This window comes from Cydia splendana, chromosome 5 (genome assembly GCF_910591565.1).
Source record: "Cydia splendana chromosome 5, ilCydSple1.2, whole genome shotgun sequence".
In the NCBI taxonomy this organism is placed as follows: Eukaryota; Metazoa; Arthropoda; class Insecta; order Lepidoptera; family Tortricidae; genus Cydia; species Cydia splendana.
Window position 1 is genome coordinate 229110 of NC_085964.1, and position 21493 is coordinate 250602.

General features: G+C 38.7%; 1 protein-coding gene across 1 annotated transcript in view; it reads right to left on the reverse strand.

Annotated features, from left to right (window-relative positions):
• LOC134790465 (cilia- and flagella-associated protein 43) overlaps positions 1 to 21493 on the reverse strand; it is a 77018-nt gene that overhangs the window by 36609 nt on the left and 18916 nt on the right. Inside the window, exons 12-20 of the mRNA XM_063761274.1 lie at positions 21057 to 21210; positions 20710 to 20931; positions 20172 to 20383; positions 13663 to 13809; positions 12983 to 13164; positions 12687 to 12897; positions 8403 to 8523; positions 6195 to 6313; positions 5710 to 5877 (exon numbers count right to left, since the gene is read on the reverse strand). Coding sequence (XP_063617344.1) covers positions 5710 to 5877; positions 6195 to 6313; positions 8403 to 8523; positions 12687 to 12897; positions 12983 to 13164; positions 13663 to 13809; positions 20172 to 20383; positions 20710 to 20931; positions 21057 to 21210 — 1536 coding nt within the window. The remainder of the gene's footprint in view (positions 1 to 5709; positions 5878 to 6194; positions 6314 to 8402; positions 8524 to 12686; positions 12898 to 12982; positions 13165 to 13662; positions 13810 to 20171; positions 20384 to 20709; positions 20932 to 21056; positions 21211 to 21493) is intronic.

Below are 21493 nucleotides of genomic sequence, written 5' to 3' on the forward strand. Positions count from 1 at the left end.
AAATAATTTTTCTGAATTTTTGGCCATTTAATCTGTAAACATGTCTCAAAAAGAATACACTCTTATGATACCGATACGACTATTTGTTTGCGCGAGCTGTCACAACTTTTCCATTTAAAAAAAATTCCAAAAACCGGCTCGACAATTTTTATTTATCGAATCATAGAATTCGGTTATAAAATTTCACGAGATACGGTTAAGAATTGCGACCTGTAGAGGAGAACATCCGGACATACAAACTAAATATCATAATACCCCCAAAACCAGCGAAATAAATTTTCTGAATTTTTGGCCATTTAATCTGTAAACATGTCTCAAAAAGAATACACTCTTATGATACCGATACGACTATTTGTTTAAGCGCGAGCTATCACAACTTTTCCATTTTGAAAATATTCAAAAACCGGCTCGACAATAAATTTTTATCGAATCATAGAATTCGGTACCTGTTAGAGGAGAACATCCGGACATACGAAAGCAAAACGCCCGAGTCAAATCGTAGACCTTCGCTTCGCTTCGGTCAATTAATGTCAATCAATAAGTTCAGGCTATAGAGGGGAAAACAGTTAAATTTAGAACCGTGTAAAGTACCAGCCATTTTGCAGCGATTAAATAAGTGTGGTTCCACCACAAACGACTCTCGTAACGCTTTGTCGGTACCAAGTTGCATAAATACTTGTTTATTTTCAGGTACTTTTATAGTATTTTTCAAACACGGTGGGTACGGTGACAGGTGTCATCTTTATCTCCATATATTTCATAGCCTTAAAAAAAATGCTAAAACCTCGCAAAATTGTATTGAGATGACGTCTGTCAGCGTATTAGGTACCCTTCCTGTTTGAAAAATACTGTAAAGAATAAGAGATAACATATATCGAGTAATATTTGAAGTATGTACCTACTTACAAGCACTATCGCCTTCAACCGTGAGATCTATCATGTCCCAGGTAGCAAACTGACGTCAGCGACGCACAGGCGACGTCATTTATAGGTGATAATAAGGTCGGTCATTTATTCGTCCAGAGTAGACGTTTTACTGACGTCTATTTGGGGTCAATATCAGGACGTACCTTTTAGTAACAAAATTGACGTTTTAATGACGTCTATTTAGGGTCACTACCAGGCCCCTATTTCACCAAGTACGACAGGTACGACAATTGTAAAATCACTGTTGCTGACGTCACAGGCATCGATGGGCTACGGTTACCACTTACCATCGGGCGGGCCGTATTCCTGTTTGCCACCATCATTGTTTTATTAAAAAAAACTTTACTATATCGGAAAAAAACAGATATCTCTTTTGCGAAGTTTCTGACAATTGTCAAGATTTAGAAGAATTGTAGGTAATTCTTGACAGGTAATGAGTTATATGTCGGAATTTCGTGACAATTGTAGTGTTTCTTGTGACAATTGTCATAAACTTAGCAAGAGAAATATCTGTTTTTTTCCGATATAATAAAGTTTTTTTTAATAAAACAATGATGGTGGCAAACAGGAATACGGCCCGCCCGATGGTAAGCGGCAACCGTAGCCCACGGATGCATGTGACGTCAGCAACAGTGATGTTTTACAATTGTCGCACCTGTCACCGTGGTGAAATTGGAGCCAGGACGTACTATTTTAGTCACAAAGTTGACGTTTCACTGACGTCTATTTGGGGTCACTATCGGGACGTACCTTTTAGTCACAAATTTGACGTTTTAATGACGTCTATTTAGGGTCACTATCAGGACGTACTATTTTAGTCACAAAGGTGACGTTTCACTGACGTCTATTTGGGGTCACTATCAGGACATACCTTTTTGGTCACAAACATGACGTTCCACTGACGTCTATTTGGGGTCACTATCAGGACGCACCTTTTTGGTTACAAACATGACGTTTCACTAACGTCAATTTTGGGTCTATATCAGGACGTGCCTTTTTGGTCACGAATACGACGTTTTACTGACGTCTATTTGGGGTCACTATCAGGACGTACTTTTTTGGTCACAAACATGACGTTCCTCTGACGTCTATTTGGGGTCACTATCAGGACGTACTTTTTTGGTCACAAACATGACGTTCCTCTGACGTCTATTTGGGGTCACTATCAGGACGTACCTTTTTTTTTGGTTACACACATGACGTCTCACTAACGTCAATTTTGGGTCACTATCAGGACCTGCCTTTTTGGTCACGATTACGACGTTTTACTGACGTCTATTTGCGGTCACTATCAGGACGTACCATTTTAGTCACAAAGTTGACGTTTCACTGACGTGTATTTGGGGTCACTGTCAGGACGTACCTTTTTGGTCACAAATACGATGTTTCACTGACGTCTATTTGGGGTCACTATCAGAACGTACCATTTTAGTCACAAAGTTGACGATTCACTAACGTCTATTTTAGGTCACTATCAGGCTCCAATTTCACCACGGCTACAATTGTCAGTGACATATGTCGAGCGACAATTGTCAAGCGACAGGTGACATATTACAATTTTATAAAATATTTTCTATAGAAATACTTACAAACATGACAGGCATTTTGCTACAATTGTATGTACAGTCAGCAGCAGATATACCTGAGCGGGCAAGGTGTCCATGAAAACATAAACACTTCAATCGTCACAAAAATAAGGACATCTAAGTTGTCATTTTCACGTAGGCTTTCAGTTCGTCACATATATCTTAACTTCTGAGTTTTTCTTTAACACATACACCCTTATTTAATCACAATGACAATAACGGTTAGAAAGTCAGTGGTAACTAAGCACTCAAATTCAAGCTGCTGTCATTAATACCTACACGCACTGCCAAACACGTACGTCAGCAGCCAGGGTGCCACCAATTGCTAGGCAGTTGTTATTTCAATGATAACTAAGCATCAACATTTTATCTGTTTAACTTTTAAAAAAATACTGTAGCAGCTACGAATTGACACCTCCTTTCTCAAAGAAGTATTTTATCGTCAAGTGTCAAACTTAGACAATAAATAAGTAGGTTCTACGAAAATGATCGGTTTTTTATTTAACGGTCATAGGCGGCCGTTCTTCCAAACCGTAGAGCAAATATATGTTAATATATTTATTTAGCCCGCTTATTGTACTAAAATGTACTATACAGGGTGGCCCATTTAGATCGGTCAATATGGGAAAATCTGAAACTATAAGATATACACCGATCTCTTCTTAGGAACCATGTCGTCGATTTTAGTAACACGAAAAACTGCATTCATACATTTAAAAAAATGTGTACTCAGCTCGGGAATCGAACCCCGAACGTTTTGAAAAATTAATCTAAGGCTATTTCTATTTAGATATCGATTGTGTAGGTCTTATGCAGTAAATGTTACTATGAAACATGATGTCTGAAATGAATAAAATGCATTGTTTTCATATCCTTTAATTTATTTTAGTAAGTTTTCGAAAAGACCATCATTTTTTTCAATATATTTCACATATTTTTTTTAAAATGTATGAATGCAGTTTTTCTTGTTACTAAAATCGATGACATGGTTCCTAAGAAGAGATCGGTGTATGTCTTATAGTTTTAGATTTTCCCATACTGACCGATCTAAATGGGCCATTTTTAGTTATATAACCTAGCAGTAAACATCAAATGGCATTCCGCACAGGAGTAATCTAAGGAACGCCCACTGCGGGTTCAAACCTACAACGTCCTGTTAGAAAGTCGTACATACGCTACATGTCACATATCTTCACAAATTATATAAACTAATGCGAAATTAACATAAAACCAGAAGACACAAATTAATAATAGAAATGAAACCCAAAAAAAAATAAAAGGCTGTAATCTCTAGGTGCGTGCGACTGAGATTTGAACCCGCGGTCTCTGCTTTAAAAAGCAAACGCCTGTTACTGAGACCACAACGTGCCTTGACAATTGGCTCTAAATTCGGCTTCAGTTAGCTTTCGCTATGTGTCATTCGTCATTCGTTTTGACGATTCTGCTAAAATAAATAGTTTGCAGTAAGTTGACCGAGAGGCCCCTGTCAAATGGTTGAAGAGCAAAACGTGAGATAGATGTATGTGATGACAAGTCTGCACTGCTTTCGATGATTGTCAAAACGCTTTACCTGAAATTAGCATGGCTATTTTTCATTCAATATTCGACCATACTTGTATGCTTTAAACGTCTATGTTTCCATATTGTTCAGATATATTTGACACGTTGACCGCTTAGATACCAGTGCTTTTTTGACAGCTAAGGTATCAAAGACTTGTTGTAAGTGTAGAAATTAATGAATATCGACTGTTAAGATATTTGTGACACGTTGAGCGCTCACAAGTAAATACTACCATGACAGTCAACAACTTTTTGACAGTTTAAGCGTTCACCTCTCTTTGAGCACCTGGAGTGTATAGCGACTTCTGTTGCTGACTGTATTACAATTATGTTGTGAAACAAGAATTATTTTTTCTAGTCGACATATTTGTAGAATTGTCGGTGAATCTTGACAGGAAATGAGTTATATGTCGGAATTTCTTGACAATTGTAGTGTTTCTTGTGATAATTGTCATAAACTTAGCAAGAGAAATATCTGTTTTTTTCCGATATAATAAAGTTATTTTTAATAATACGATGATGGTGGCAAACAGGAATACGGCCCGCCCGATGGTAAGCGGTAACCGTAGCCCATGGATGCCTGTGACGTCAGGAACAGTGATGTTTTACAATTGTCACACCTGTCACCGTGGTGAAATTGGGGCCAGGACGTGCCTTTTTGGTCACAAATACGACGTTTTACTGACGTCTATGTGGGGTCATTATCAGGACGTACCTTTTTCGTTACAAACATGACGTTTCGCTAACGTCTATTTTAGGTCACTATCAGTACGTACCTTTTTGGTCACAAACATGACGTTTCACTAACGTCTATTTGGGGTCACTATCAGGACGTACCTTTTTGGTCACAATCATTATTAATTACCAAATAAGTCAAGAGATGGCACTTTGTTCCCAACGCGTCTGTTCTACAACGCGGTGTTAAGATTTTTCCGGGTTTATATATAAGGTTCGAGGAACAATAGGTCGTCAATTCAAAAGCAATAGTGAATGTTGTAGACAGTGTACAGTAGTGTAATGAAGTGGTGGTTTTATACAGTGTTATTTTTGGACCTCGTATATGGTCCTTCGAACCGGATAGTTGGCTATTCGGTTCTAGGATTCGACGGCAGAGGGCGCCATCCGGCACAGTGCGGGTGCTGCCGAGTGCAGTGCCGACGTCAACCACGGCCTGACGACATCGGGTCCATATTACGTTACTAAAAAACGTTCTACCAACGATGTTGGAAGACGCCCATATTACGTTACTAAAAGACGTCCTACCAACGACGTTGGAAGACGTCCATATTACGTTACTATTGGACGTCCTACCAACGACGTTGGAAGACGTCCATATTACGTTACTATTGGACGTCCTACCAACGACGTTCGAAGACGTCCATATTACGTTACTATTAGACGTCCTATAAGACGTCGTTAGAGACGTCGTGAGGCTATGACATATGTTCGTCATTTAGTACGTCTGTACGACGAAAGTAGCGACTTCATTTACGTCTGAAATGACCGTGAATGGACATCGTTACGACGAAAGTTTGCTACCTGGGGTATTGTGTATGTGTGTTGCCTATAGCGAAATTGCGGCTCTATAGCACTGCTAATATAGCAATAGTAGGTACTGGGAGGAACTGTCACTCACCATACACTGCGGCATCGGGATCGGCTTCTTGATCTCCTCGTGCCACAGCTTCTCGAGCACGCCGTCCATCATCTCAATGAGCGCGCGCTCGCGGAAGTCGTCCTTTGGCCCACCTTCGGGCGGCGGGATCACGATCTGGCTCGGGCTGATGTATGGCTCTATCGAGCACTGATAACAAAACAAAACGATTTAAAGACCAAGTAAAATAATGTACAAATATTAGAATCATTGACGAGGCACATACTTAAAAATGCAGAACGCACGCGGTTGATATGTTTTTAAGGTAACGTGAATAATCTCTAATACATCTATGGTTTACTCTTCAAGAGCAATCCCAAGAAACTTACAATCTAAAGGCCATAATATATTATTTAAACTATTTAGGTAAGTGTACGTATATTGAAATAACCAAGAAAGTTTATTCTTCAGGCAAGACACATAGATAATTAGTGCGTTTAGCTTAAAGCTAGAAGTACACGACACACCTCCTCAGGGTCGACTTTGATGAGCCGCTCAGGCTGCTCGTCCTGCGCCCACTGTGGGTCCTTGATCTGGATCACGAGGTGGTGGAAACTGCCGCGTAGGTCTGACAACTTGTTCAGCTCTGTAATCCAACTTAATACTCATACTCATTTATCAATATTATGATTACATATTACACGTCGATATGAAAATTAAATTAGATAAATTAAGTTACAATTATATACATACAGTTTAAGGGTGATATACTTAAGTAGGTCAAATATTTTTTTATAATTGTGAAGATAATGTTAATTAGATTTGTTTCATAAAATGATTACCTAAAGTATATATAACATGATTAAAATCGACTTTTCAGAACCCTAAAAACGCACACGTACTTACACGTTTTTACGCACACAGCACACATACACAGCCGTGTAACCACCAAAACGGCGACAACTTGATTTGAAATTTGAACCTTCTCAACAGTATCATTGTCCTTTATTGACCAGGGTTGGGCACTATTTCAATTACATGTATTTGAAATACGTATTTGAAATACATTTTAGTATTTTGTATTTGTATTTCAAATACTACCTGGAAAAGTATTTTGTATTTGGTATTTCAAATACTGCACTCACATGTATTTTGTATTTTGTATTTCAAATACTTTAAGCTTCAAAATACATTTTTTTGTTAAATTCTATGATCCTAAAATGGAACGTTTTTTTAAATATAATGTAGGACTTGTACGAGGGCAAATATGTAGGTACAATGCGCGAGCTATTCTGCGCGGAACTTTTCGTCAACAGCCAGGGGATAGGGTCATTGCAGTAGTTTCCGTCCATTTTAAACACTGTAATTTGTATTTTGTATTTCAATTACCAGTCACCAAAGTAGTTTGTAATGGCCCAGGCCTCGTCGTCACCTGACCAACTGTTCATCAAGATCGCTACAAAACCTAGTGTTAGTGCTAATGCTAAAGTGAAGTGCGCGGTATGTGGTTTTAAAAATCACGCCACAGAGCAGTGTCGGTTCGCTAACTATACTTGCAGGAAGTGTAACAAAAAGGGTCATCTGAATATGATGTGCAAAAAAATTAATTATGTGGGAAACGAGAGTGTCGGTGAGAACGGCGATGACGGTGAGTTACTTAATATTCGTACTGTTAATGGTGAACCAATGACAGAAATAATTGACGTAAACGGGGTAAGAATGAAGTTTCAATATGACTGCGGCTTTGTATTTGTATTTCAAATAGTTTTAAAAATATATTTTGTAATTTGTGTTTGAAATACATGGAAGCCAGTATTTTGCCCAACCCTGTTATTGACAAATAGCATTTTTACAAAGAGCGAGGAGAGAGAAGTGATACTTACTTATACTAGTTTCTGCGCCGTCAAAGAGAACAGACAACGTTGGGGCCTATTAGTATTCTTCTTTATTGTAATACCGTCTTCTAGTGTAGCGATCTTAGAGGATATAACCAACGGAGACGCCATGTCTATAATTTTCGGTACAAAATAGTCTGCCGTTTTTTGCGGGGGAGGGGCACATCAAATGTATACGTAACGTAAACATAGGGCTATTCATAAATTACGTCATTTTAAATTAGGGGGGAGGGGGTCTGGAAATCGGATGATGGTAGCATGACGTAGGAGGAAACGGGGTCATTCGAAGCATGATTTTTGGATGATTTTAGGGGGGGAGGGTCAAAAATCGTCAAAAATCGATGACGTAATTTATGGACAGCCCCATAGCCATGTCAGATAAACGTCAGTCCATACATGTGGTTGACCATTGGCTGCCTATTTTCGACAGAGGGGAACGCTTGTTAATGACCACTCCGTTTGGTTATATTATCTAAGGTAGCGATCGAGGATTCGGATCAAACTTCAAACTTCAAAATTATTTATTTAAGTAGAGGCTTAAAAATAAGCACTTTTGACAAGTCATAAGTGTACAAATAAAATATAACAAACATTCATCGAATTTTAAACAAGAAGGATCTTGCATCAGACCTAATACTTATATAAAAAATAAAGGGTTAGTATATACATATACCGATAATAATGTATAAACCTAACTCGCGCATGTTACTAATTAATAGCTTTTTCTCAATACAGTTTTTACAGAAACCTTAAAGACAATTCCACTTGATTTGATGGGAAAGGACTTAAAGAATGAAACAAGTTAGATAGCGGGATGATAGGTAGGTAGGTAGACAACACCTTCAATGATGAACCGGAGCCTCGCGTGGCGGTCGCAGACGAGGCCGACCTCCCTCTTCTTGGCCGCCATCAGCTCGTCGAACTGCTTGTTGAACCACAACCGCATGTTCTGCACGTTCAGCTGTAACCATCTCCGTTCAGAATGAGAAGAGACCGCGCGACCCGAGCGTTTTATTTAATGGGCAGGTGGCGCGGTATTCGCAAGTAGTTCCTACTCTACTTCAACCATATCCCCGACTCATCATCTGGTCATCATATCACTATAGTTTCTCGAAATACGTGCGTTAGTAACGCAATTCACATGCCAAAGATGTAAGTATCTAAGTTTGATAGCATATATCGTACAGTCAACGGTAAAAATATGGGTGTACAAATCATCTCAAAAATATGTCCCATAACCAGAGGCGTATTTACAAATTTGGCGCCCCGGGCCATTTTGATATGCCGCCCCCCTTCATCAGTGACAATAAAGTATTTTATTTAAGAAAAAAACCTGCAACAATTATCTTTGGGGTGTGTAATAAAAAAAAAACTAAACATTTACCATTTACTCACATAGGCATTACATTGTTTTACTATGTACAAATTGGTTGACAAAATCATCAATGACGCTGTCGTAATTTAAAACGTTTGTCAGCTCAGCTTCTTTATTAAGAAGAGCTAAGCTATTCAGGCGCTCTTCGCTGATAGTGGAACGTAGATATTTTTTTATTCTTTTGAGTGCAGAAAGGTGACGTCACTAATGTCACTATTCTAGATACAGATTTGTATAGGCCATTTTTGTCACTCAATGACGATGCGACCTCGTTATATTTGCCTGATCTGATCGGTGACCGGTGATTACTGCTGGGTTTTGGCCATTGAGAATCAAGGTGAGGCATTGGCAGTCAGGCTGGATATAGCTAAGGAGTTCGGTCGGGTCTGGCATCGAGTCTGCTCGAGGGACTATGTTATACAAATGGATCGCTAGCTTTTTTTCCGGTAGGCGCATATGAGGCGTATAGTAGACGGAAGCTGCTCCGATAGTGTGGACATTACCACTGGCGTTGCACTAGGTTCTGTGCTGTCATTGCTGCATATCAAAGCAAAGCAAATATTAGGCAAAGCTCTGCGTAGGTGGCACCTTTGTGGCACATACAGGGCTGGGCTATAACCGCGAAAATCGAAGTTCGCAAATTGCGGGGATTTTTCTCTGTCACTCTAATTACGCCTTCATTGGAGTAAAAGAGAAAGATCCCCGCAATTTGCGAATTTCGGTTTTCGCGGTAGCCGCTCAGTATGTATAAGTTAGTCTATGAATTTACTGAGTCGGTAGTGCTGCACTCTGGCGGCAGAACATTGCAGTAATATCCCCTATTGGTGGGGTTTGAAGCGTTCGTTTGTTAATTAATTTAAATGTCAATTAAAATATAATAAAAAATATAGCTAAGTTTGATTATAAAAGGCGCCCAGAAAAAGCCGCGAGGGGGCGGCTTCGCCGCCCCCCTGCGGCCTGCCGCCCCGGGCCATGGCTCCCTTGGCCCTAGGGTAAATACGCCCCTGCCCGTAACTCTTATGTCAGTGAATTAAGAACTATGGGACATATTTTTGAGTAAGTTGTCTACACCCATATTTTTACCGTTGACTGTACGCAGACGTTTCTGCTTGATAGGTACAAAATTAATTGATTTTAATTGCTCACTAAATGCTTACGAACAAAATCCCTTATGTATAGTTCATGCACGGGGCCTATAGGGAGATTAAATGCCGAAAAATATTACAAGTGTCCAAATGCAAAGACTGAAGGCCGAGCTCCGCGTAGAGCTGAAAGCTGGGAGCGTCCCACGGGTTAGCGCTTCCCACAACTTCCGCAAGTGTTTTAAAAGCGAAGGCCGAAGAGAGATAATATATCTATAGCGCTTAAACACGTAACAATAGTACAAGTACCTAATTCAATCAATATGCAGCCTAGGGGCTATTCATAAATTACGTCATTTCAATTTAGGGGGGGGGGGGTCTGGGCATCGGATGACGGTAGCATGAAGTAGGAGGAAATGGGGTCATTTGAAGCATGATTTTTGGATGATTATAGGGGGGGGGGGTCAAAAATCGTCAAAAATCGATGACGTACTTTATGGACAGCCCCCTAGTCGCATTCTTTGTCTTGTCCCTAAAAAAGCATAACCGCATTTTTGTTCTTAAATCCGACTCACGCTTGACTGTATATTTCTAATAGGTTTTCCTGTCATCTTTCTACTATTTTGCATCTTTTTTTTTCAAAATTTTAGATTAAGTTGTTTCGAATTAAGAAATAACTTCTAAATTGTTTATCCTAAAATTATAAAATAACATATTTGACATTCTCACAATGCGACCTTTCGTTGGCTATTATATTAACACGATATAGTTTGAAAAACTTTGTTTTTTAATTTTCTCATTTACCCCCCAAAAGTAGCCCCTATCGAATTTAAACTAGGCTCTCCGAAACATGTCGCGCAAGTGACTTAATACAAGTTAGTCTAAACCGTAAAATTATTCAATTAGTAGCCCTATGTTTAAAATTCATTTGTTTAAGTTACATATGTTCGTTTTTGGGTCATTGACTTACATATTATGTGTACCAAATTTCAACTTAATTGGCCCAGTAGTTTCGGAGCAAATAGGCTGTGACAGACGGACAGACAGACGCATGAGTGATCCTATGGGTAGGTATATGGGTATAATAAGGGTTCCGTTTTTTCCTTTGAGGTACGGAACCCTAAAACTCTATAAACTCTACTACTAATTCCTTTAACTAAACGACTATACAGTAGCGACCAAAAGTATTTTGACAAAGATAATAACTTTGGTATTAAGTATATGAAACATATTAGTTTTTTCAAATGACTTTATGATAATTTAATCAATGGCTTAAAAGCTTCTTGAAGCACGTAAAAAGCTTAGTTTCATCGAATGAAAATATAAACTTGGCAACAAAAAATTACAATTTACGGGTTCAAAAGTATTTTGACACGGTTCTATTTTTTACAATTTTTTTGAGAACAGAGCCGCAGAATTTAAATATTTTGGAAGTAATTACATCTGAATACAGTGAATACTTCTCTTAATATGCCAAACATAAAGCATATTCGAACGATTTCAAGCAAATTGGTGCGGCTGCACTTTAGAAAGATAAGTAGCAAGCTGAGGTTTCGCGGACTTTTGGTGTATCAATGCATCTGATTTCTGTCTGGAATAAGCAGTTCAAGGCTCGAAACTGCATCACAAATAAGCATAGAAGCGGTTGTCCTCGAAAAACGACTTCTACAACTGATCGTGTAATAAAAAAGATTTCAGTAGAACACCCATGTAAAGGCTTCTTTAATCAAAAAAATCTCGGTTTTTGAGTGGCCTTATATAGTCAAGGTACTGATCTTAATGCTATAGAGCTTTTATAGAAAGCGTTGGATCGTCCAGTGTGAGGTGCAGAAATAATTCAAACAATGGGGTTTTATCCAAGGTCTTCAGTCAGAATGGGCGAACATACTATATGATCATATACAGAAGTTAGGGGACTCTATGCCGTCTCGATTTACTGCTGTGAGGAAAGCCAGAGGATATGCCATTAAATATTAATAAAATGTTTTTTTTTAACCGTCTTGCCAGTTCAGCAAAAGCATTTCATTAAAGTGTCAAAATACTTTTGATCTACCTGTAGCGCAAATTATCAGTTTTAATTCTAAGTCTGTTGTTTAGTTTTAGCAAAGACATATGTAACTTCGTATAAGACGAATAAAGTCTAAGGAAAAAACGTGCCTCGGAATTCAAGCAAAAGTCATTCTCGAATAGATGGCGCACACACCTTTAGCCTATCCTCGGCTAGATGGCGTGACGACACCGTTTCATATTTAACAATTTTAACACATAGATATCAGTGAATGAACATGGATCAAAAAGATATAAAAATAATAAAATCATTTATCCATATATATACATTTTTTGATAACTTTATACGTTTTCATTTTGAGTTTTAGTCGTGTGTCGATAGATGGCAGTAAATTTACAGTGACTACAAAATTTACAATGACAGGACCCCTCTATACTATCTATTCTTTTTGGTTTTAGTAATCTAAGTGGAAACGTAACAAATGAAGGGTAAACAAAATATAATCGTAACGTAATGATACTAATGATTATTAAATATATACCCTCCTATTCATAAACATATTGAAAGAAGTTCGTTTGTCAAAATACTTTTGATCGCTACTGTAACTGTAGGCCTTGGTCTGTGACATCATGTAGCCACAGGCACACGTGTCTTAATACCTTGACGATCTGCTGCAGCCAGTACATCTGCAGGAAGCTGTACGCCCTGGTTTGCGGGATCATGTAGCCGGGCACGGTGACGAACTTGTGGGTCGCGGTGCCCGACATGCAGTACTGGTCCACGGCCTCCTCCTCCGCCTCCATGTCCTCGAGGAACTGGCTGTCGGTTCCTCCCGACAACCCTCGCGCACTTCGCACGGACAACGTAGATCTGGTGAAAGGTTTCGATTGACTTTATCTAACTTTCACTTCCTTAATCGCTTAAAGTATCTTCTAGTTGATAAAGCGGCACATACTTTTCCCTGATCCCTGACGCCACGGTCGGGAGGAGATCGATCGCGGATAGCTCGGGCTTGTGCTCCTCCCACGGCTTGAACAGGTCCTCGTCGTTTTCCATCTCGAGCGCCCGCAGCGCTGCCACCTGCTGCAGCTCCGGCCAGTTGTCCCGCTGCGTCGGCAGCACGGCATAGTTCTCCACCTGGATTCACAACTATAGATGGTCAAGCTAATCTTGTCAGTAGAAAAGGGCGCGAAATTCAAATTTTCTATGAGACGATATCCCTTCGCGCCTACATTTTTCTAATTTGCCGCCTTTTTCTACTGACAAGATCTGCTTGACCAACTATAGGTACATGAGTAGGTACATTCATAACACTCACAATCAGTACAGTAAAGACACTCCAGAGGTTACTTACATCATAAGTTTAGGTGGGACCAGGTCAAAGCCTACCTTTCTGGATGACAAAGCTTCCTTGTTTCATACCTCCATCTCGTAACTCCACAGCAGTTGGCTGATGCAGTGTACCAATACCATCGCCCACGCTGTTAACTGTCCATCGGTGGACCTTATACCTTTTGTAATAAGGTCCACCGATGTACAGTTAAGAGTCTTGCTGTTTGTACCAATCATCACGTGTACAATTTATGGAGCTTCTCGCATTATTCTACGGCACTCTTAAAACGCTGCAATACTCGCCTGGTAATGGCTGAAGATGGCCAGGATCTTAGTCCGTGGAGTCATCATGGTGTCCCAGCAATATTTCTTGATCCACAACGTCACCTTGTCTTGAGCCGCGATTCGCGCTTCTGTATGGAGGCGAATCATCAAACGCTCTTGTTCCGCCTGAGAAAGGAAGTTAAGACAATCTTGAGAAGATGTGATACCAAAGCAGGTACAGTCAAGTGTAAAAATATGGGTGCATATAACTTACTCAAAAATATATCCCATAGTTCATAATTCGCTGAGATAAGAGCAATGGGACCCCAAGTAACATTTTAGTCCTATAATTTTAGTTTTTATCGCTAAAAGCTTGTATAGACGTCGTATTAAGGTTTCAGAGGTGACCACCTGTCGTATAAAAGCGCTTGGCAACACCTTTTTGCTCTATAGGCTTATACAGGTAATATATTCTATAAGCAATTGATGTAAAGGTTTATTTCATCATTTTATAGAGCCGTTATAGGCGTGTACTATAACAGGTTCAAATATAACCACTATATAGCAATATTACTGTATAATAGTATTTGGAATCACTTTTATGCAACTAATTTGCGCTATTAAGGTTCCCTGCCAAGCCGCTATAGTTTTGTGTTCTAACAGTGACAAAAACCCAGCTATACAACGATTTCAGGATATAGTGGCTTTAGAGATCACTGCTATAGTACATAATACTTTAGTAGTCATATGAACACTATTATAGAACTGTTTTGCTCTATAGTAGCGTTTTTGGGACATATTTATAGCGTTAAAAAGCGCTTTAGTAGTTTTTAAATCCCTATTATATATCATCGCTGTAAACGTCACAATAATGACTCTTTTATATCACAAAACTGTTGTATAGTGGTTTTGTTTTTTCTTTTAAAAGACAACAGCGTTATAGTTGAGTTTTTATGTCTTATATAAACCGAGTTAGATACATAAAGGTAGAAAACGACTACTTGTAAATGATAAATTTGATCTGTACTGGCTACTTATATCTTGCTTATATAAGTTCAGGCCTAAGCCACATAATGTGGTTCCGTACAAAATATTTTTATATTTTAATGAATTGATAAAAAAGACCCCAGTGATATTAGTGATTGTAGGTGAGATTTATCATCAATGATTTAATGCAAGCATAAAATCGTGACGGTTTAGATATTTATCGACATCCATTATTAGCACATTTTTTTTACCAATCACACTGAAAAAGGAAACAACAGTAATGACTACATCTAAATTAAAAAAAAATCCTATATCTTTCTAAAGAGTTTGTAGGTGTAACTGGGTCACAGCAAAATTCTTTTGGAACCCTAATTTTAATCATGATGGCGGTGAATATTTCGTCGTAAGTTCTATAGTTAGCCTATAAAACCGTCGGATTTACTTCTTGGCTGTATAGTAGTAACTATGGTGAATATCATAATATTTTATTAAATTATTTTATTAAAAACAAATAAATCGAGGGGGCATTTAAAATTCCTCATTAAACTAATACTATTCTAACGGTAAAACTTCCGTCCCATATACTTTTTGCACTAAGGACCGAATTATTCGACATCTAAATGGCGCATATTAATATAAAGTCTTTACTTATCACCATTTTACTTAGTACCGTTTTTGTGAAGTAAACACACAACAAACCCACTCACAACAGTTGATGGAAAACTTGATAGCAAATTTCGTAGTAAAGGAACTATGAATTCTACAATAGTATAAAAAAGCACTATAATACAATTTCAAATACTACTATAGTATAAAACAAGCACTATAATGGAATCACCAATGCCACTATAGTATAAATTAACACTATAATGGCGTTACTGACAACAAATTAGCACAAAAGTGATCATCACATCACTTTTATAGACCTAAAACGTCACGACTGACACTGCTACAGGTCTACTATATCACTGAATGGCACATAAGATGCGCCATTTCGGCTTTATACAATCTTCTTTGGTCTTTTATAGGACCTTAGGTGGTATTTGGGAAACGTTCTATCGACGACTATAGAACCACAAATTGTTACTTGGGACACATATGTATTTTTGAGTATGATGAGTATTTCTATTTTTACACCTGACCTGCCTGTTCACTTTTTCTCGGCGTCTTAAGAGCCAACGGGAGTGGTCATTTCTCCATACAAACGTACTCCTCGTTTTCCTCCGTGGTTTTTGAAGCTAGAGCAATGATTTTTTCAACACAGATTAATATTGTCAATATCTGTGTCGGACCGTTTTGCTTTTTTTGATATTTTTGTTTTTTAAGGCACTAGAGCCCTTCAAAAATGGCCAAAATGGCCTAATTGACTATGCCGCAATGAGAGGCGTGGCATTCAAAACTGATATCAATTAGCCAAAAAAGCAAAACGGTCCGACACAGATAATTTCATAATTATTTAGATTTCCAAATTTGGTTACGATTGGTTAAGTTTTGGAGGAGGAAACAGACAAAACCTCGATTTTTGAGATTTTTACGCAGGATTTTTCGCCTTGTCCTTATCGCACTACTTTTAGGTGCCGCTTCCGTTAGCGAAACGGGTATATTTACCTAAAATATTTAAAACTCAGCTCCTGTTTCGTCTTAAGCTGATCAGTAGCAGCGTTTATTATGGATATATATGTCGGAGAACGGCTGAATTGTGCCATCTATCGCCTTCAAGAGGCGTTTTATAACGCAACCTTTGACAAATAGAGCAAACTAGGGTGTTACAGTACACCTGAGTGGCGTTCGGCGCAGTTCCGCCAAGGCGTCATAGAGTGCGCTGTCAAAACAACTGAAATCCATAACAGGGTCAATTTTCAAATAGGCATTATTTTTGCTGTCCCACGGCTAAAACTCGAAGTCCATAGGACTAAAAGACTGGGTATGTAGATGTCGCAGTCGGATCGTATAATCCGCCGTATTACATTACGGCTAGCCGTTTTCAAAAACAGGGGCGTTTTGAAATGCGGCGGTTTAACGATTAGCCGGATTGAATGCGGCTGAATGAGAATCCGCCGGAATGTATTCGGCGCCATACGTTCTTCAATACGGCTAGCCGTAATGTAATACAGCGAGTCATTAGCCGCCGCTTTGACAGTTTTTAGTTCCCATTTTTAACACCCGTGGCGCTGCCTGACAAACGCTGGGGTGTCCATCAAATCTGGAGTTCGTCGGACTGTTTCTTTTCAAAAAACATTTCTTTCGCAACTTAACTAGACGGAGCCCCGCTTCGCGGGGCTCCTATTTCTGAGCGGTTTGCCCTTCGGGCATCTGAAGCTACCTAACGAACCTAACCTACCTACCTATTGATTTAGTGAGACGTCCGTGAAAACATTACACTTTGGGGAAAAAAGCGTAGGTAGGTAAGTAGGTTAGGTTCGTTAGGTAGCTTCAGATGCCCGAAGGGCAAACCGCCCAGAAATAGGAGCCCCGCTTGCGGGGCTCCGTCTATTTAAGTTGTGAAGGAAATGTTTTGGAAAAGAAACACATGTAGTGCGGTGGGACCATGGTAAAAATAAATTAAATTGCAAACATTGTCAAACTCCGGTTACGTAGGCGACCGAAAGAACTGGTCACTCTACAATCTAAAATAGTAGTACGATGCGGCTAAACGTTGGCCGCCTTATTGAAGAACGTATCGCAATGACAATCCGGCTAATCGTCGAACCGCCGCATTTCAAAACGCCCCTGTTTTTGATAACGGCTAGCCGTAATGTAATACGGCGGATTATACGATCTGACTACGACATATACAGGGTGGAAAGGCACGACGATCCTTTCCGGAAATGGGAGATAGTTTAGCCTAAGCTCTATATTTTCTCCATAGAAACTATGTTAATATGGGCAACCGTTTCTAAATTATGACCTTTTAAACATCCACGCAAAAAACTACTTTGTTCTAACCCTAACAGGTGACAGGGTCAATGAACTTACTTGTAAACAATCAGTATTCGACAGGAAATTATGCTAATTTGTTGCCATCTAACCATTTTTAGGTCTGCTTACAGCACGGTAAGAATCATTGCAGGATTTTCGCTTTCTTAGTGGTTCCACTTGTTCAATACTTGAATGAAATAGTTATGTTATTCCTTAATATTAATAATACTAACCACAACATTGTTTACAACGACAGTTCAAATGGTGACATTGACAACCACTCAAAAGTACGCAATCGTCTTATAAATATCTCTGGTTTCCTTGACTGATAAAAAGGTTTTAGTTTCTTAACACGTTTCACAAAATTATTTTCGAATAATAAGACTATCTAAAATAATTAAAAATAACAAGTAGGTTGTGTTAGTTGCACCAAATGAACTTGCAAAAATTAAATACTAAGAATAAATCAAGAATAAATACTTCTTCAATACCAAACTAACAAACCTTCTTGCGTGGTAGGAAATAGACAAGACGTCTGATGTTTGAAATTAAATTTTCATTGAACTATACTTATTGAATGTCATATTCTTCAAATAAAAATGTTAGATGCTCGTGGCTATTTAAATTTGTGGGGCTGTGTAAAAGATATGGTGTACCAAACCAAACGGAATGTGAAACTGCGGACGAAATGAGACAAAGGCTAATTGGTGCTTTCTGCGGAGGATAAATGACGAAGAGCATACACTATATCGCATGTGCATCGACATACTCGGGTACGGGCTGCGGCGGCGTTGTAATACACGGAGGTACATTTGAACACCGTATGTGAAAAGAAGATAGTATTAAATATTGGAAAAAAGTAATTATCTAAGAAAGTAATAAAATTGTTTGTAATATTTTTGCATGCATTTGATTTATTTGACATTTATGCGTCATTCATACATCATTGCGATACTGTCAACGATCGGAAAAAAGTGTAAAGTCCCGAGCTTTCCCGACGGAGATCCTTAATCTAGCCGTCATGTGCACATGCTATAGGGTTATCACCACAGTTAAAAAGTAGTATTTTTGCAATTTTTATTTTTTACTCAATTAACGATTCTTACCATTACCAATAGTCTCTGTATCACTTAAACGACCTAATACTTCCGGGAAGGATCGTCGTGCCTTTCCACCCTGTATATTTTCATTCAGTATATTATAAGCTTTAAAAATCATGCACAACTGTACCTAAAATATTATTTGTTCCTGACAAAATCGCATTTGAAGTTCCAAAAACGGCGAAATTTGCCGTTTTTCGCGTGTCCCAGTAGCGGCATAGCGCAATAAAAAAAAACATAACTTTGGATATAGGCAACGTACCTATTATAAATATAAACAACTTTGTATTTCTATAAAGAGCATTTTCTAGAGAATTGATTTAATCATATTGATAAATTAATGCGTTATTTAATAAAACAAGGGAAGCCTTTTTATCGCTGTCCCGCGCGGCACCTGTTTTGTTATGACTTAAATATACCCCCTATAATCTTCTTTGTCTATTGAATAACGGTTAGATTAATATCACGACGTAATAGTGCGGTTAGTTGGGCATCGATTGACATCAAATGTAGACCCGGAAACAGTTTAATTTATTTAAAAACAGATAAAAATCTCTTTCGATATATTTTGGTACGACTACAATGACATTTTGTATGCACGCTTAATACGTTGGTACATAGTTGGAATAAAAATGTTTATTTTATAATAATAGTTGCAAATATAGTGTTAAAAAAAATATATAGTAAAATAAATAAGTGAATCGTTTGTATTGTGTAGAAAATATCGCAAAAAATTAAAAAATATTATTGGCGACATGTCGCGACATTTATACGGCTATTTTGACCGTATAAATGTCGATTGTGGCATACAAATGTCGACATAGTGCCATACAGATGTCGAGAAGGTGTTATACAAATGTCGTCAGGGTCTTATAAATGCAACAAAAATAATAAATAGTGGCATATACATGTTGATACTGCCATATAATGTCGAAAAAATGCCTTATACATGTCAAAAGCGCCTTACAAATGGCTAAATAGTGTCATACAAATGTCGATCTTTAAACGTCCATATCTAGCTAACTATAAAAAGTACAGAGGTGCCTCCTAGAATATATTTTTTGTTGTTAAGAACCCTTCCTAAAACGATGATTATAAATCAGATTTTTCAAAAATAAAAAATTGCCATACAAATGTCGAAAAAGCACCCTCTTCAAAAATTGACCCAACAATTGAAGTTATGCTGTCAATCAATCTTCAGGAGAGAACGAAGGGGAGAAGATGATGTCTGTGGCGGTTCCTGGGTCAAATCCACTGGTTTGCTTTGGATAAGAAGTGTAACGTGTGCTATGATTTGTAATCAGTCTTGTCCAGTAAAGACTGTGAGTTGAATAACGTATTTCATTGAAAGCCCTCGTCATCCACGATTGAAGGTCCCTTTCCGTAACTGGCGTTTTGTGTCTAAGCTTGTGAGGCGGTTATCCTCAAACATTTTGACACCGTTAATGGATGGTAGAACGCCAAGATGACCTTCTTCCAGCAAGCTCCTCCTATTATGGATATAACTTCACGGTGGAAGGGCGGTGTCGAGGGTAACATTACCTGTTTGAGTCTTTCCTTCTTGTGCTCTGCATGGAGATTAAACTCAGCCAACGAGAGCTGATGCAGCGGTCTCTCAGCGATGTTCTCCTCCAGCAGCTCGACCAGCTGCGCGCGCTGCGCGTTGAACGTTGTCACCACCTCGTCGCGTTGCTTCTTGTAGTCCATCGCTTCCTCGTGGACCTTCTTGTCCTCTTGCCGGTCTAGGTAGTTCTCTGAAATGTATGATGTCAAGCATCATCATATTGACACTGACTTTCAACCTATATATACTTTATTAATATTAATAGGTATTATCTCACACTCACCTTTTTCTTATAGCGAGCACACTACGCTGTGTGCTGTGTACAAGGAAAAATCTAGCAATAGGAGAGCTAACAGAAATGTTCCGGCCATCCGGAGCGTCAACAATAGGAATAAATCACACATTTATTCTGTCACGTAGGTACCTATCTGTTAATTATGAATGCTCACTATAATGCAGAGGAAACTATTTTGATTTTGTAGTGGAAAACGTAAATTGCGTTACATGTTTCCTTACTCTCGCCCAAAGCAATGATCGACAGACCATTCGAAGCCTTGTCGAAAAGCTTCTGGTCCGGCACCTCCAGCTTGGGCTCCTGCATCGCCTCTGGATTCCCCCTGAGGTAGTGTACCACCATGGTGTGGCTGGCCGCCAGGTGTACGATGTACTTGTTCTCTGAGTCGATGACCGCCTGCTTAATGCCGTTTTCGTACCGATGGGTTACGGCAAAATGTAAATCTGCAGAAGGTTTGAAAACAAGAATTTGATTGTAACTGTGAAATCTTATACTATTGCTATCTATAAAAACCTTGACAATGCAGTATGTATGCCACATGTGCGCCCTTCATAACTGTTTTCCGTACCGTATTCAGGTCGTCCGTCGGGCTGCCTCAAGACGATCGCCCCATCGTAGCCGAAGGTGAGCAATGCGTTTAGTGTGAAAAATCCGTCGAAATGTTTCACCTCGTGCCCAGTGTCGATAATAGGACCCATCTTGACTGATATTGTTACACCTTTCTGTTAATGAAATAGCGAGGTAATTTAACAAACATTATTAAGATGCATAGGTATGCCAATCTCATTACCCATGTAAATAATGTAAACAATATTGTATATAGTTAGATAATAAGAAGTTATTTCGTACGCCAAAAGGCACATCATAGCTGTTCCTTGGAATACTAACTTACCACCTATTTATGACAGTCATTTATGTACCTGTGATGAAAGAATAAAGAATTGATTGATTGATTGATAAGATCAAGAATCCGTAGTCGATCTCGATAATTTTTAATATAATATA